Raw genomic sequence first — 15,990 nt, 5'->3', positions numbered from 1 at the left:
CGTGTTTATCGTAGCAATTAAAATTCAAGGAATCTTTTTGCATAAACAGCTTTTACATAAACTAAACAATTTAATGCCTTTCCCACACTTATGTTTAGTAAAAAATATATTTTAATGATAATTATAATAGTATAAATAATATCGAGTCGATTAAGTCGAAACTGGTAATTTTTTAATACATGGAGATGGCAGGATTCTGAGTTTCCAAAAAATTATTGATTCTCTCCTTTTATACCAACCACACTTAGTTAGTTTAGGTTAGGTTAAGTAGCCAAATTCACACCTTCCAACGTACAAAATTTGCACGTTAATAACCTTACCTTACCTGGTGTGGATGTTGAAAGAGAAGAGAGCAAAATAATAAAACAAATACACATATGTATGATGCTCAGCTATAAACTCGTTTGTATTCACGCGTATGAAATAAAAATTTCCATAGGTTTTAGATTACTTATTACAAATAGTTTAAGGTCACTACACCAATATTTTATTTCTATAAGAGTACTTTTAATTTTTAAATGAAGCACATATATGCTTGGTATTGTTGTTATATGGTGTTCAATATTTAAATGAGTGCAACAAATGAAAATGTATTTATTTGTGTTAGGGTACTGGAGGGGTTATGGAGTCAGATTATATTCATCCGATACAGAGAAAATAAAAACATTACTATTCTCGTTCTGCAATGTTTACCAATCTGCAATGAGGCTACAGTGTATGTTTCTTGTATGTTCTTATGATGTGATAAAACAAAATGGCTTCCACCATTCTACAATTCACCGCCGTGCACTACACTTGTTATTCAGCCTAATACACTTCACTCTCTTAACTTTTCTATTCTGGACTGTAAAATAAGTTCATCCAATTGAATTTTGCATAGTAAGTTGACTATACAGTTTCATGTAGTCTTCTAATGTACTACAATCGCAAATACATATTTGTTTATTTTATAAGTAAATGATAAAAACTTCGGTTCTATGTTATTAGTTTAATCATGGTAAAATAAATAATTTCCACCTTCTAAAAAAATAGACACGAGACATAAATTATTAGAAACGTATATTGTCCAAATTTTGAGCTGTATTTTAAAACTATGTGCGTAGAGCCTAGATTCCTCACTTAAACATAATTTTATGCTAGTTGCAGAAATAGTTCCAACACAAATCTTTTTTAATTTTATCTAAAAATTACATTTCTCTGTTCCTTGAAAAGTAAAAGGTGAATCATTTGTATAAATACATAATGTCTGAAGTAGGCCAACATAGGTAAACACACTTGATACTTACTTGATACTTGTATTCTTGATCCTTGACTGACAATGTCAGATAGATCGCGTCATGTCTTTAAAGATGTAAAGACTTTTAAATACTGTAAGTTACTATAATAAAACTAATATTTACAACTACTGGTGGTATGGCGGACGTTTTTACTGTAATGGGAAGAGTGGTATCTCATTTAGCTCCCCCAGCGAATATAGTGGCCTATTCACGAGGGCCTTATGAACAACTTTTTTAAATTCTGTCATGCCCATCTCTCGAACTTTTGACGGCAGCGTGTTGAAGATTTTTATGGCCGACCTAGGGTAGGACTTCAAGGTCCGTTCGAGTCGACAGCGCGGAAGGTCCAAATCCTGAGCTCTTCGAGTGCTGTAATTATGATGATCTTCCCTTTTCATGAAGTCGCTCCTATTTTCCTTCAGGAGTGTGAGCATGTTGTAAACATACTGACTGTACACTGTGAGGATCTTCAGTTCCCTAAAGATAGGCCGGCAATGCTCATAATACCCAGATGATGTAATGACTCTGAGCGCCATCTTTTGAAGTAAGAGAACATCCCTTGTAGCAGGGGAATGCCCCCACAGTATCAATCCATACATCACGTGACTATGGAAGAGAGCATGATAAACCGTTGTAAGGTATGGCTGAGTTATTAAATCCCTAAGTTTCCTTAGAAGATACAGCACTCTTGAAAGTTTGACACATACCTTGCTTATATGGTGGTTCCATGTGCACCTCGAGTCGACCCAGAAACCCAGTAGTTTGACCGGTTCACCCTCTTCTACCCCTGCACTCAGAGTGCATTCGAGGGATTGGGTTTTATCCTCGTTTACCTTAAACTTGTTTGATACGAACCAGGCCCTTGCTTCCTCCAGTAAGTATTCAGCCTCAATGCGTAGCTCCACCAAGCTCCGACCTCTTGTGATGAGGGTGGTGTCGTCTGCAAAAAGTAATGTACGACCATTAAGATGTAGATCATTTATCATCACTGAAAATAGCAAAGGGCCAAGGACTGATCCCTGAGGTACTCCATGGGGTAAAAGGCCTACGCTTGACGAGGTCCCCTCCAGTGACACTACTTGTTTCCTATCTTTAAGAAAACTCTTTAAAGACTCTAGCACACAACCTCCAACTCCATAATGCCTTAGCTTAGCCACCAGGATGTCGTGGGAAACAACATCAAACGCCTTGCTGAGATCGCAAAGGCTTAGATGTACGGACTCACCATTTTCAAAGGCGTCAGTAATAACATTAGCAAGGTTGGTGAGTGCTGTTGTGGTGGACCGCCCACTCCTGAATCCGTGCTGTGCATTGTTAAGTAGCCTATTCGTTTCAAGCCACTTGACTAGTTGCCTTTTCATTATCGTCTCAAACACTTTAGAGAATATAGGCAAAATGGAAATCGGTCGGTAGTTAGCGGGGTCAACGGGATCTCCTTTCTTGTACACCGGTATTGTGCGAGCTAACTTTAAGCAATCAGGAAAAACCCCTTTGCTGAGACAGGCATTTACTAATTTAGTTAAAGGGTCAATTATCGTGACAATGATTCCCTTTAGTACTGTACATGAAATTCCATGAACGTCCTGGCTACTAGACTCCTTAAACCCATTTACAATTTTAAGGATGTATGAGGTATTCACTCTCTCCCAAACATTGAAGGTGTGTTCCGTTGATATGCCACACAACGCTCCACAAGGATCTGTGTGACTAGTAGGCAAGTCAGCAACTATCTTGTCCGCTACCTGTACAAAGTAAGTGTTAATCTCATCAGGTGTCAATGATGGTTTCGGCTTTGCTTTAGACCCCTTCCTATGGGCATTAACTAGATCCCAAGCTGCTTTGCAGGTATTCGCTGCCTGACTAATATGCTCTATATTACTAGTCTTTTTTGCTTCACCGACTTGAATGCTGTAATCTTTTTTAGTTTTGGTATACAGAGCAAAATAATTAGCTTTTTTAATAGGGTCATGTTCGGCCTTGTAGAAGTCATGAAGTAGGATAGACCAAGCGCGCATCCTGGCCAGTTCAGGTGTATACCACTGTTTGCTCCTAGTTATATCCTGTTTGTTTTTAGTTACTAACCCAGGCTTTTTTTTGACAACTCTAGCAGGGAAGACAGAGTCAAAAATATTTTTAAACTTATCAAAAAAATTTGAAAAAGCTAGCTCAGGATCTGTAACAGATTTTGGCAGAGACCAAGCACTTTTTTCTAATTCTCTACATAGACTAGGCAAATTTTCTCTTCTAACTACACGCTTAAAGCTAGTGTAAGAATCAAGACAAGACTGGTGGTTACTTACTTGCTCAGTTTTCACATTCAAAACCACAGCTCCGTCATGATCGGCAACCAGTGCACTAACCACCTCCGATCTGCAATCCCAGCTGTCGATGTTTGTAGCGATGGTGTCCAGACAGGCTACACCACGGGTCGGCAGTCTTGAAGTGATATACAGTCCAAAACTTCGCAGTAGGTTGGTAAATGCAGTCTCTTCTTTAGATGTTACTTCCAGGTGAATGTTAAAGTCCCCACCGATCACAATCTTCTTTGAGGTAAATTTGGTTAAATACAGAAGACAGGACTCTAGTTGCAGCTGAAACAAGTCGAAGTCGCTGTCTGGAGGCCTGTACACTGCAACAAGTATGGTAGAAATTTCCAGTACCTCAACAGCTGTAACTTCAAATATGCGTTCAACGCAGTATGGTTCCGAATTTAGCTTCTTGTAGGTAAATCTATTTGAGGCAAAAATGGCCACTCCACCATTTTTATGAGCACTTCGGCAATATATATTGGCTATTTCTAGTTCATCACAACCAACTGTTCTATAAAACTCACTTTCATCATTAGTAAGCCAATGTTCTGATATAAGTAGGAAGTCACACTTTAACTCATCTGTGAAAAGTGACAGAAGGTTGATTTTGGTTCTAAGGCACTGCACGTTAACTACTGCCACCTTCACCTCACTACTATTTACTGAATGAACACTAGGCCTAGGCCTATCTCTGCTGCTTCCAGTTTTCTTTAGGCCTACCTCACTTCCTTGTAGCCTAGGCTCATTGACACTGCTTACTACAGTTATGTATTTTGAGTCCGATACACTGTACGCCCTAAAAAATGGTTTTGCCTTTTGTCAGGGTTAGGCTTAGCACTGCGCTTGAAGGGCAAGTAGTCTCTAACCAACACACCCGTAGGCCAAAAATTTGGATCCAAGATGCTGGAAGATGATTTGACAGGCACTCCAACTTTGAATGACTTATACTCTTGAGATCTTGTATTTAGTTCAGTGCATTCAACTTGAATGACCCCTCTTGTAGTTAAATAGTTCAAAACGGTGTCACTAGACAATTCTGGAGAAACACGAGACACGAAGTAGAATGACTTTTTGCAGGCAGATTTTAAGCTGGCGCTGACTTTGTTTGTACCAATAATTACATCACTCTTCCTTTTGTTTTCAGCCTTTTGAATTTTAGGCCTTGCATCATATATGTGTTCCCTTTTAGATGAGACAACGTTTGAATAAAGAGGTTTCTGAGAACTACTTTCAGTGTTTTCAATGTTACTTTTGTCAATTACAATACTCTCACTCTCGACACCAGATTCGGATACGGAGACAGAATCATCAACAGACTTAAGTTCAATGTTCAATTTCGTTCCTCGAGTCATGGTTCTGTTTTCCCGTTCCATTTCCCCACTAAGTGGACTTTTACGTATTTGGGTATTTTTTGGTTTATTTCGTTGTTCCTTCCTCCTTTTGGGTGTTCTGGTTACTGTTTTTTGATGAAGAGTTTCAGACGCAACAGTAGATTCAGTTTCAGTTTGGCTCATTTTCACTCTTTCCAGTTCAGTCCGATCGTATTCAGTACGTTCACGCTCTGATGCCTCCTTTTTTTCCTCGTGAACCTCAACAGCCACTTGAATTTTGTCGCTATCCTGATTGACCAATGGAGAGTGAGGAAGTTTGCCAGTTTCAACCAAAATGTTTGAAACGTCTGTGACGTCACTTTCATTCATGTTTTGGTAACCCATTTTGGGATCTTCTAAGTTAACCTCCAAACTATGATATCTTAGCAATTGACTAACACTAGTTTTAGTTTTTATGCTACTGTTTATAAGGAACTTAAGCTTTCTTTCCACTGATATCTGAAACGATTTTACGTAATCCTGCACTTCTTTCAGTTCATTACGAAGTCCGGATTCTGATTTAGCCTGAGCAACGAGAACCTTAACTTGGGTAGCGCACGCCGGGCAAAACCAGTTAACTATGTCTTCAATCTTCTTTATATCTTTGAATTGTTTCGCATTTATGTTAACGCACTTGGCATGATGCCACGAAGCACAAAGACCATCACAAACAATAGCTTTTTCTTCGTCTAAACATATAATATTGCAGACCGGGCATACTAGCACATCTCTATCGTCCGCCATTACCACTGCCACTCCCCCACAGTATACAAATAAACTTCTTGGCTTCTAAGGTCAATCAACTTTATGTGATTTCGAAATTAGGTAATAAGTTGTTGTATGTGTGTTCGTTTAACATCAACAAGAAATATATACAAAACATTTCCCATTTGCATTCAATAAGAACTTAGTTCTTGTTTCTTGTTCTATGCGTTTTTTTTGTATTTTTTTATTTGAACAAAATAGCCTCTACGTGTGAAATAAACAACAAAACTAGGATATAAGGCGTCCTGTCTGGACAACCAAAGCTTGCAAATCCTGGTTGATCCTGGCAAAGGATTTATTTCACCTTTCTGTAAGGGACTACAAGCCGACACAGGCGAAGGAAAAATATATTACATATGATAGTAGTGAAAAGAATCTGTTGTTCCGAAATGTTATTGTAGAATAAACTATTATGGTAGGTAATCACAAAAGTAAGGTAATCTTCTGGCGTTATTGAATTCTTTGACATCCAACAAATTAAGTCCTTAACACATAAGTTGTTGATGCGTTAAAATGAAATAGTGATTAGATTACTTTTTGAAAAAAACTAAAGTCCTCTTTAATTGAGTGTTTTTAATCACGGCATTAGTGTGATTTTTTCATTTATTCAACTTAATGTTTGACTGTAATAATATTGTTACTGTTATACAGGGCGATTGATATAAGTTTGCCAGCTGTTTTATTCGAAAGCTATAAAGAATATAAAATACCCCCGCCGCAGCAAACCTGCCGACTAAGCGAATTTCCATTTGTCTGAATTGATTTTCAGTTAAATATATTTTAATAACATTAGGTTTAACGAGTACCTAGGTTTGCTACTACAAGGAAACTAATAAAGTGTGTTTTTGAGTAAAATATTGATAGCTTAGTACAAAATAAATAAATTTGCCAAGTTTGATCAAAATATATCCATAAACAAGCAAACTACAACATTTGACAATATTCTCCATAAGAATAACATGGGAATTTTTAATTTACAATTTTTTTAATTTTCTCCGTTACTAATAATCGAACAAAAATACTTTAATATACTAAATTATTTGTTTTTTTAAGCTCTTTAAAAAAGTCTAATGAGAAATCGGGAAATTTTGTGTTTTGAGGGTCAAAAGTGAGAAAAACCAATTTTTACCCCATAAAACCCCCCGTAAAGTCACGTTCCCATGGTCCGATCGTGCTGGTTCGCGAACTCATTCAAGTTTATCCCGCTTTACACCTTTAAACCAAATTTCATCAAAATCGGACGAAAATTACTCAAGTTATCGCGTTCACGGACGTATATATATATAAAAATTTGAACGAATGGTGTTTTTGGCCTCTGGGGACATCAAAATAAAAAAGTAAATCGGTCCCGGATATAGGTCTTACCGTGCCACCTACGGTAATAGCTACTTCCCTATAGGGAAATTCGCTAAAAGGTTAAATTGTAACTGCCTTGGATTTTTTTAATTTTGGTCAAGATGAAAAAATAATTTTACCCATCATTTTTTCCATTTTGGCCACCAACTTATATTTTTTTACTAAGAAAAAATTACAGGCAATGTACATTCTGTGCCATGTAGCTCCTAAATGAGTAAGTTAAGAGAGAAAATGGTAAGATTAAATAGGTCTTAAAATTGCATCTACATACTAAAAATCCCATAAAATACATAGTTTTCTTATTTTAAAATTGTTCTGCCATTTTAGAAAAATTGCGGCCGTTTTTGAAATAATGGAATCAATACTTTTTGTTTTTAATAGTCTTTTTAGAATGTAGATGTAATTTTAAGACTTATTTACTCCTAGCATTTTATCTCTAAATGTACTCGTATAGGAGCTACATGGCGCAGAATGTACACACTGCAAGTCATTTTCTCTTAGTTTTTACACGCTGTAACTCTTAAATGAGTAGCTTCAGAGTAAAAGTGCCAAAAACAAAAACTTTTTTAAAAAGCATTTACTTTCTTAAAAATTCATAAAATATATGGTCTTCGGAAAGAAAAATTAAGTTTGGTGACCATATTGGAAAATTTGTGGCTAAGTTTGTGACATTTTTGATATCTCTTATAATTTTCAAATAAAACAGCTGGCATACTTTTAATAATCACCCTGTATAGTCAACATTGCACTCATAATAAATTCAAAATCATCTTTAATTTAAAGTTTTCACAATTAAACGCGTGATATTTTTAACGTAATTTAATGATATTTTAAAATAAATTATTTTGAAATAATCACTGATAAATATTAATTTATAACATCTTATATTTAATACAGAACAGTGAAATGCATTTAAACAAGCTACTGCATGCATATTGAAACTCCTTTACTTATTGAGACTCACTAGAACGAGCAAATAATGCACATTTGATAAGATAAATTGTTGTTTTAACACCACAATCGGATGTTGGTGAGTTTTGTGGTGTTATTGTGGATATGAGTTTAACAGTTGTAGGAGGATGTGTTTCTTTCGTCAGACAATAACCGTAAAACTTAACAGCCTGGTGCGGGAGCCGGGCTCAGAGTTGCCAACCTTGTGGGACCAAAAATTACACAAATATGGTTCACTTTTAAACCATATTAATAATATAAACACGCGTTGAAATAACGCAAATAAGGACGTTGAAAGATTGATCGCAGCATTGATTGTAAGTACGTTTGAAAATGACACTAGTTCAAGTTCATTTTTTATTTATTGAAAAATAATAAATTGTCATTTACAAAATTATTTTGAAAAACTGTAATTAAATTTGGTATGAATAGTAAAAAACCTAAAAATAAGTTCTTCCCTCTGTGTTTTCAATTGAAAACTCGCAAAGCTGTCTATGTATTTATAGGGATTTTAGGTATATTTCGTGAGAAAATCCAAGCTTTTAAATTTTATTAATCAGAAGTAAGGTGTACAAACAACATTGTAAAAAGTGTGAGTAACCTTCCTAAACATAGTTCTATTGGTACTAATTACATGAGTAAAAAATATCAAATATCTTATTTAAAATTGCATCGTTGCTGGTTAATCTGATATGGGTGATTTTTACACACTGTTTTTTTTTTAACTGAGCGTAGAGTAATGGAACTTGGATGTGTGCTTTTCCAATGCTAGTAAACAAGTGGTTATTTGAATAAAAGTTTACGTGGTAAAAGTGATTACTTTTACTTTGCTTCTTTTTAAACTAAAAACTTAAATAGTTGTCTTAATGAGCTACTTGGTTCGAGCTCATTGACCATTGAGCTCTGTTAGACCATTTCAATAATACAGGTTCGCTTCTGATTCAGCCACGAAAAATATATAGGTTATATACATTCATGTACTGTACCGGATCATCCCTTATTTTAAATTGTAAGCTATGTTTCTTCAGGTTTGTAAACAGAAATAGCTGCGCTAAAAGTTACGTTTTGACCTCTTTCGTTGAAAAACAACAAGGCAAAATAACATGAAAATTATGTAGTTCATGATAATCATCATCATCAGTTAGCCGAAACTTCCAATCTACATCAAAACTCAATTAATGGAATGGCCAAGGGAAATATAGTTCAAACAGTAAATAGTTTATTTACAAAAAATACAGAATTTGTTCAATATAATTTCAGTTGTGGTACTAGATGTTTATATGTGTTTTAAATTTACAATTTAACCAATATTAAAAGTGGAGGTAGTCTCTAGTCTAATATCCCCAACAAAGAATTATGTTTAACTGGAATAGTTCAAATGCCAACCCACACAAATAGTTGGAACTACCCTTGCATACGAGAGGGTGGATCGTGTTATGTATGTTATCCTCACCACCGGTGGTACACATGAAGCTGGCCGTTAACTTTTATTGCTCTATCTTGAAAATCCGTTTTTACATTTCTCGACTTCCACTTTATGTGAATTGGAATAAATCATCGCATTTGTTAAATAAAAACTGAAAGCTTCGTTGATCAACCAAAAAGTTATTAAATCATAAGATTATTTACGTTAATACTAATTACAAAGTAAGTGTGGTGGAGTAATTTTTAGGCAAAGTTATTTTTAATAATTTTAATAATTTTTAATAATTTTCTTATCTCGAGTTAAGAATGTTGTCGGTGATACATTTGTATAAAACAATAAGCTACTTATTGTTATATACTTATAACATTTGTTTATACTTAATAAATTAATAGCTTAGCTGATCTTCTTATTGTTTTGAACCATAAATAGGCAATTAACTTACAGCAATCTATTGCAAGGTTTTTTTGGACTAATTAATATTCATGTAAAAGTATCATTCGTGAAGAGTTTGGGCTTAGAAAGAAAATAATCACTTCCTTTTTAACATTGAATCATGGAAGTACATTGTTTATAGATGTATTTGTTAATTAGTTTGATTTTTAACAATGCTTGTTTGAAATACTTATATTTTGATCTGATAAGTAAATCTACAGTATATGGAGGATTATGACTGATTTAATCTTAAGTCTTAAAAAAATACCAACCAGTGAGTATGTCTGGGATCAGTATCCCGATAACGTGAAATATGGAACCGAATTTTGGTTCTTCTTTGCAAGAAAATATCATTACACACTTTATGTGATGAACCTACCTCAATAAGTTACAAAAATGGAGATTTTATTAATAACACCTAATATTCGTAAATTCGGTTTATACAAATCTTCTACGCGGGATTTTAATAATCACACCGATAAAATTATACATCCTACATAATCAATTTAATATCAAATATTAAACAAATTAAGCTGAAACTTAACTGAATTCACTCCAATAGTTTTATTTTGTTGTATTAATGATGCTTAAGCATTGATTAATTAACATTAAAACTATTTATTTATACCTAAAACCACAGCCGCCACAAACCTGAAGACTAAGGGAGTTACAAATTAGTAGAATGTTAAACATACATTAATTTTGAAAGATTTTTGGCCTCCGGGGACATCAAAATGCTAAAGTATATCGTTCCCGGGTTAAGGTCTTTCCTAGCCACCTACGGTAATATCTCTCGATAAAGGAATTTTCTTACTTTTCATATTTATCCAAGCAAATCATTCCTTTATGTCCTTTATTTTCAAATCACGTTTTCTAATGTACAAAGTAGTCGTAGTTATAACATTGAGATGTTTAACATTCTGTATTCTGCCCACGTATTGCATTGCGAGAGGACAATTTATTGCATTGCTCGCATCTTTCCTTGAAACAACACTTACTTACATACCTATGTGCTTGCAATATAATCTTGGTATATTAAAATGGTTGATAGGTTTCTTTGGGTTTCTTTACTCTTGATATTCAAATAAAAAACAAAATAATCAAATCAGTCTTCAAATAATCACTGTGTTACAGTAAACAATATTAATAACATAATCAATTTATAGTTAGTTTAATACTTTTCATCTTAATCCATGGTTATATATAAATTTTAAACTACAAAAGAAAAATAATATGAAATATATTAAAATAGATAAAATAAAATATAACTTTAGCCATTAATAATTGCATTTTTGTTTGATAACTCATGAAGGAAAATATTTTATTGCTTTTTAATTTTTAAAGAAAATTGCAAACATCTTCTTTCTTTTTTGTGCGAAGTAAAAAATAATAAAAGACAAACAATTCAAACTACTACTTAAAACTTTATGCTTTTGGTGTAAAACATTTTTAGTATGCTTATATTTAGTAAATAAATTATCACACTATTAAAATCATTCCACCGTGGTATATACAAATTTTCAAATTTGAAAAGTTTGACAAACCTTCAAAGAATCTGTTATTTTTATTGGTATGTTTTCCTCTATTTCGTTGTTACGAAGTCATCGTGTTGGCAGCTCTGGTTAATAGTTTTAGGTAGTGGTTTCTCACAAACTAAACATTATAGTTTCTGCTGTAAAAAACATAATGTGCAAGAATATTACAACATTTAAGGTATAATCGAGTGGCTATTATAGTTTCAAAAATAATATTTTCCATTAAAAAATGCGTCCCTGGCAATATTTATAGCCTAAAAAATCCTATCCACCAGTAATATTCTGTAGGGACCGGTAGGTTGGTAGCGCTGGCTTTCACCCTAGTCGTTAACTTTAACGGTTATCACTCGACGACGAAAGGAACACTTCCTGTTACAACTGTTAAACTCATATTCACAATAACATTACATGCCTTGCTATTGTTATAAGAGACCGCAGGTACGAAATTATAAACCATCATACAGTAGACTATCTAAAATGGTAATTTGTAAAGGTTTGTTTATTAGATAGTTGGTTGAATATATAGTTATTTTAACTTTTGTATTTTATTTCAGAATATTATATTTTTATAAAATGTAAGACTAACGGAGGTCTTTCAATATTATAATATATGTGCGTGATATATAAATAGCTTTACATTTATTCTATCTTGAAATTTTATTTGTAAAAGGTTACATTTTGTAGATGTAAAACATGAAGTTAACGAAAAGGTACGAAAAATTACATATGTATTTAAAGTAACAATGTAATACTATTGCATTATGGAACATTTTTTTACTACTTTCCTCTAACTACTATATGGATGTTTTGGTTTCGGTTTGGTTTCCAATGATTCAAACTCGATATTTGTTTAAAATTTGTGACATTGTTTGTAATCTATTTTGATAGTAGAAATAGTTCAATTAAAAGATATTTTGTATAGGTTATTACATTTTAAAGCAATGCTTGAAATGACTAGTAGTAGCTAGACAGCATTAGACAAAAACTCGCCCAATACTTATAGTATTCAAGTGTCCAAGCCTTTTTTGTATCTATTGAAATATTTATAGGTTAATTGTTAGTTGAACCATTTTCGTTAGGGGTTTATCATATACATTGTTTGGGATGCTCATTTTACAGGTTGGACAGAAATATAATATTCATTGCGTAGAACTATGAGTGTAATCACTATTCAACCATTATAATTGTATTTAATTTTTTATTGCTGAATTATTAAATATATTTATTGTTATTTTTAAGTTTATGGTTATTTAAATAATATGTTTTATTGTTGTGAGTGTAAATATTCGGATCTCGGATGGGCTGGGCAGGCTTTGCATGGCGGAGAGAAGATATTTCAACTTTTAAAAGTTTATTCCAAGGAGTACTACAAGGTAGACGACCACTTGGAAGACCGAGTAATGAAATACATCTCCAGACTGGTATCTTCCTTAGAAATGGCAGGGGATAGAAGAGAACGGGAGGCCAGGATCATTTTAGAGGTTTCAGTGGCCAAGGTGGTAAAATAAGGTACGGTAAGTGATAGTAGGCCTATGCAGTGGAAGGTGGTATGTAGCTGCTGTACTCAAAGCCAGTGTGTGTGAATCGGCCACCAAGCTGTAAACTAGCTGTCCTGAATCATATTCAGTTTTAATTGACTACCTATTCCCGTACGTAGGACGGGCCAACAGCTCTGTGCGAATCGGCTGCAAATCTCATCGCAAAAATTGCAGAATTGCTGTTTTATTGTAAAATTATCGGATTTAAAATGCATATCGTATAGGCCTATGATGGAATAAAAACATATTTGGTCACACAACCTTTGTTTACAAGATGATTTTTCACATTAAAACTGCAAGAAACTTTGCCTTTATTTGTGAAAACTAGCTGATCTGAATTGTACACGGTTTTAACTGACTACTCAATAACTCAATAACTCAATAACTCATTTATTTAACCAAAAATAACAATTACATGCATTGGTCATGTCATTTAGCAAAACATACAGTTTCTTGACTTAAATAAGAAATAATAACTGTTCTTTTTTTTTTACACTAAGGATACCTATGATCAAACAAGTTTGATACTGAATTCCCGTACGTAGGACGGGCTAACACCTCGTATTAAATATATTTATTGTTATTTTTAAGTTTATGGTTATTTAAATAATATGTTTTATTGTTGTGAGTGTAAATATTGGAAGTTATTACTTCAACGAGATGGACTTTGAATATTATTATTATTCTTGTAAAATATTTTTCGTGTTAATGCTACTCTGTAAATGGGTTTATTTTACTATTGTAAAAAAAATAATAAATATGAGCTTAATATATTAATGAGCAAACTAACTGACCCCTACTGTGATAATATCAAACCTATAGTGTCATTCTGAAACTGGTGGACTCCATGAAACCATAAGGGCTGAAGACAAGGGTTATAGGATATAAGGCGGGTGTAAGCTTTAAATCTTCGCGTTGGCTTGCTGACTTACTCCAGGCTATATAGACCGAGGATTTATGGGAGAATTATCATTGCCACCGATGTAGTGTACGTTTTACTAGACATTCAATTTTACAAAATCATTTGGTGGAAAAAATGTTAAAATATTAAATTATTTCATTTAGCAAAGTAAATCAACTGTGCAATAGAGAGTTTTTTGAACACTTTGCTTAAAGTAGTTTTTTTGTTTCGTAAACAAATTTAAAATTAATTTCTTATTCGCTATTGTTCACAGTAAGAGGATCATTTCCCTATTCTAAGATCAATTTTAGTAAACATAAACTGCATATTTAGTTTTCTGTTGTCTACGCTTACTTAATATTTGTGAACTAATTAATTACTTATCTCTGTAATTTTCTTTTTATGAATATGAAGTATTTTTTTTTAGTCTAAACGAAATATATTCTATTTTTCAGCTGTTTTTATTAATTCATTTGTTTTTTATATATTTTTGAGCCCCAAAAGGTACATATTTAGGGACTAGTGGGGAATTAATAAAATTTAAAGAATGGGATTTAGGTTTAACTTTCTTACCGTTTGGCTGTAGCTAACCAACATGTTAAAAAACCAAGAGGATATCAGGCTTCAACAAAGATTTTATGTCGTACATTTTCTTTTCCAAGGTTAACTCAAAATTAATCGTTAAGGTTTCCCCCGTTTACAAATAAATACAAAGCTAACCTTAGGTATGTACATTATAAAATAAATAAGTTGGAGGTAGGATAACCCGTAAAATTATTGAATGTTTTTGGGCCGGGGTTCAATTTTGGTTTACTAAGCTAATATTTTACTCTAAATTTCAAAAACCAGTTGTATTATTAAATAAAATAAAATACTATTTAATAAGTTTACAAATTTCAAGAAAATAAACCCGTATGTACTACGTATACTGAACCTGCTGCGTAGATATACCAAACTTCATGTTATAGATTTATAATAGATTTTTGTTAATGACGCCAACTTTCGGCGTTAATATTCATACCGACAATATTTTTTGTTTACAGTATTTCTATACCAGTGTCCAGAATATAAACATTTTACATTAATAGCTTCATATTTTTAAAGATTATCAAGTAATGCTACAATGGTTATCAAACTAAAAATACTTGGTGGTTTCTTAAGCCATAAGGATAAAAGGACTTCCTAGAACTACTGGTCAAGGATTACATAGAAAGGCGATGCTTTAAATCATTCTATGGCTTTACGTCTTAGCCTTGCTCTGTTGTTGTAGGACTTATCTCAAAATAATGTAATAGGAACTTTCGTTGACTTAGTCAAGTTTATGCATTATTTTTAAAAGGAGTTTTATGTTTTAAGTAGCATACCTCCTTATATGAACTGAAAAATTTGTGTATTGTCTTTACATAATTTTTGTGAATTGATGCAACAATGTTGATTAAATTGCGGTAATAATATCAAATTATAGTTTGGAAAAAATAACTAATTAACTTAAACATTATTTTCTTAGTAAATTCCTACATATTGAGATGATTAAATAATAATTAAAATGATAAAGCCAAAATTTACCAATTAAATAGGTAAACACTCTTGCATAGCTTAAGTTAATCACCTTACTTTAGAACAGTTAATAAGAATAAGAAACAGAAGACTTATTGTAAAGTTAAAATAGCATATTGTTAATAAAGCCTAGCCTTAAAATAACTTTTGCAATTCAATAACAAACAAAATCATCCTGAACACTAAAATACAGTATTTTAAAATGAATACGTTAAACCGATCAAGTAACCTTCCTGGTTCAAATTCAAGTAAAATTCAACCATATTAATCCAGCAAGACCAGAAAACACAAAATAACTCTATTAGATATTATAAACCTGTATTGTCAGCCTTCATAAAATATTATACTCAAAACACTTTCAAAAGCCAGCAACATGTTTTAAGTGTAATTTACTGTAGGTTTTTTTATTAATGCCCAACAGATAAAGAATTTTAAACTCTTGGTGATAATTCAAATGCAAAAAATTGGACACTACAATAGTTGATTAACCTGTTCTACTAATGATGGTAATATTGCCAAAACCCAAGATTAAATTTCAATTACCTTATCAAGTAAAATATTCTATAATTTTTC

At 32.9% G+C, this 15,990-nt stretch overlaps 1 protein-coding gene across 1 annotated transcript; it reads right to left on the bottom strand.

Annotated features, from left to right (window-relative positions):
• Window positions 1-1,855: 1,855 nt before the first annotated feature.
• On the bottom strand, window positions 1,856-5,301 carry LOC128989384 (uncharacterized). Its single transcript, XM_054411273.1, has 3 exons — window positions 5,107-5,301; window positions 3,578-4,399; window positions 1,856-2,217 (listed from the first exon to the last, which is right to left on the bottom strand). The coding sequence occupies exons 1-3, from the start codon at window positions 5,299-5,301 to the stop codon at window positions 2,107-2,109; spliced, it is 1,128 nt and encodes a 375-aa protein (XP_054267248.1). The 3' UTR covers window positions 1,856-2,106.
• Window positions 5,302-15,990: the final 10,689 nt, after the last annotated feature.

Source organism: Macrosteles quadrilineatus, unplaced genomic scaffold (genome assembly GCF_028750875.1).
Source record: "Macrosteles quadrilineatus isolate MER2022 unplaced genomic scaffold, UCM_ALF_1.0 Scaffold_3__2_contigs__length_128488019, whole genome shotgun sequence".
Taxonomy (NCBI): Eukaryota; Metazoa; Arthropoda; class Insecta; order Hemiptera; family Cicadellidae; genus Macrosteles; species Macrosteles quadrilineatus.
The sequence above is the reverse complement of the archived record's forward strand: the minus strand, read 5'-3'. Positions and strand labels throughout refer to the sequence as shown.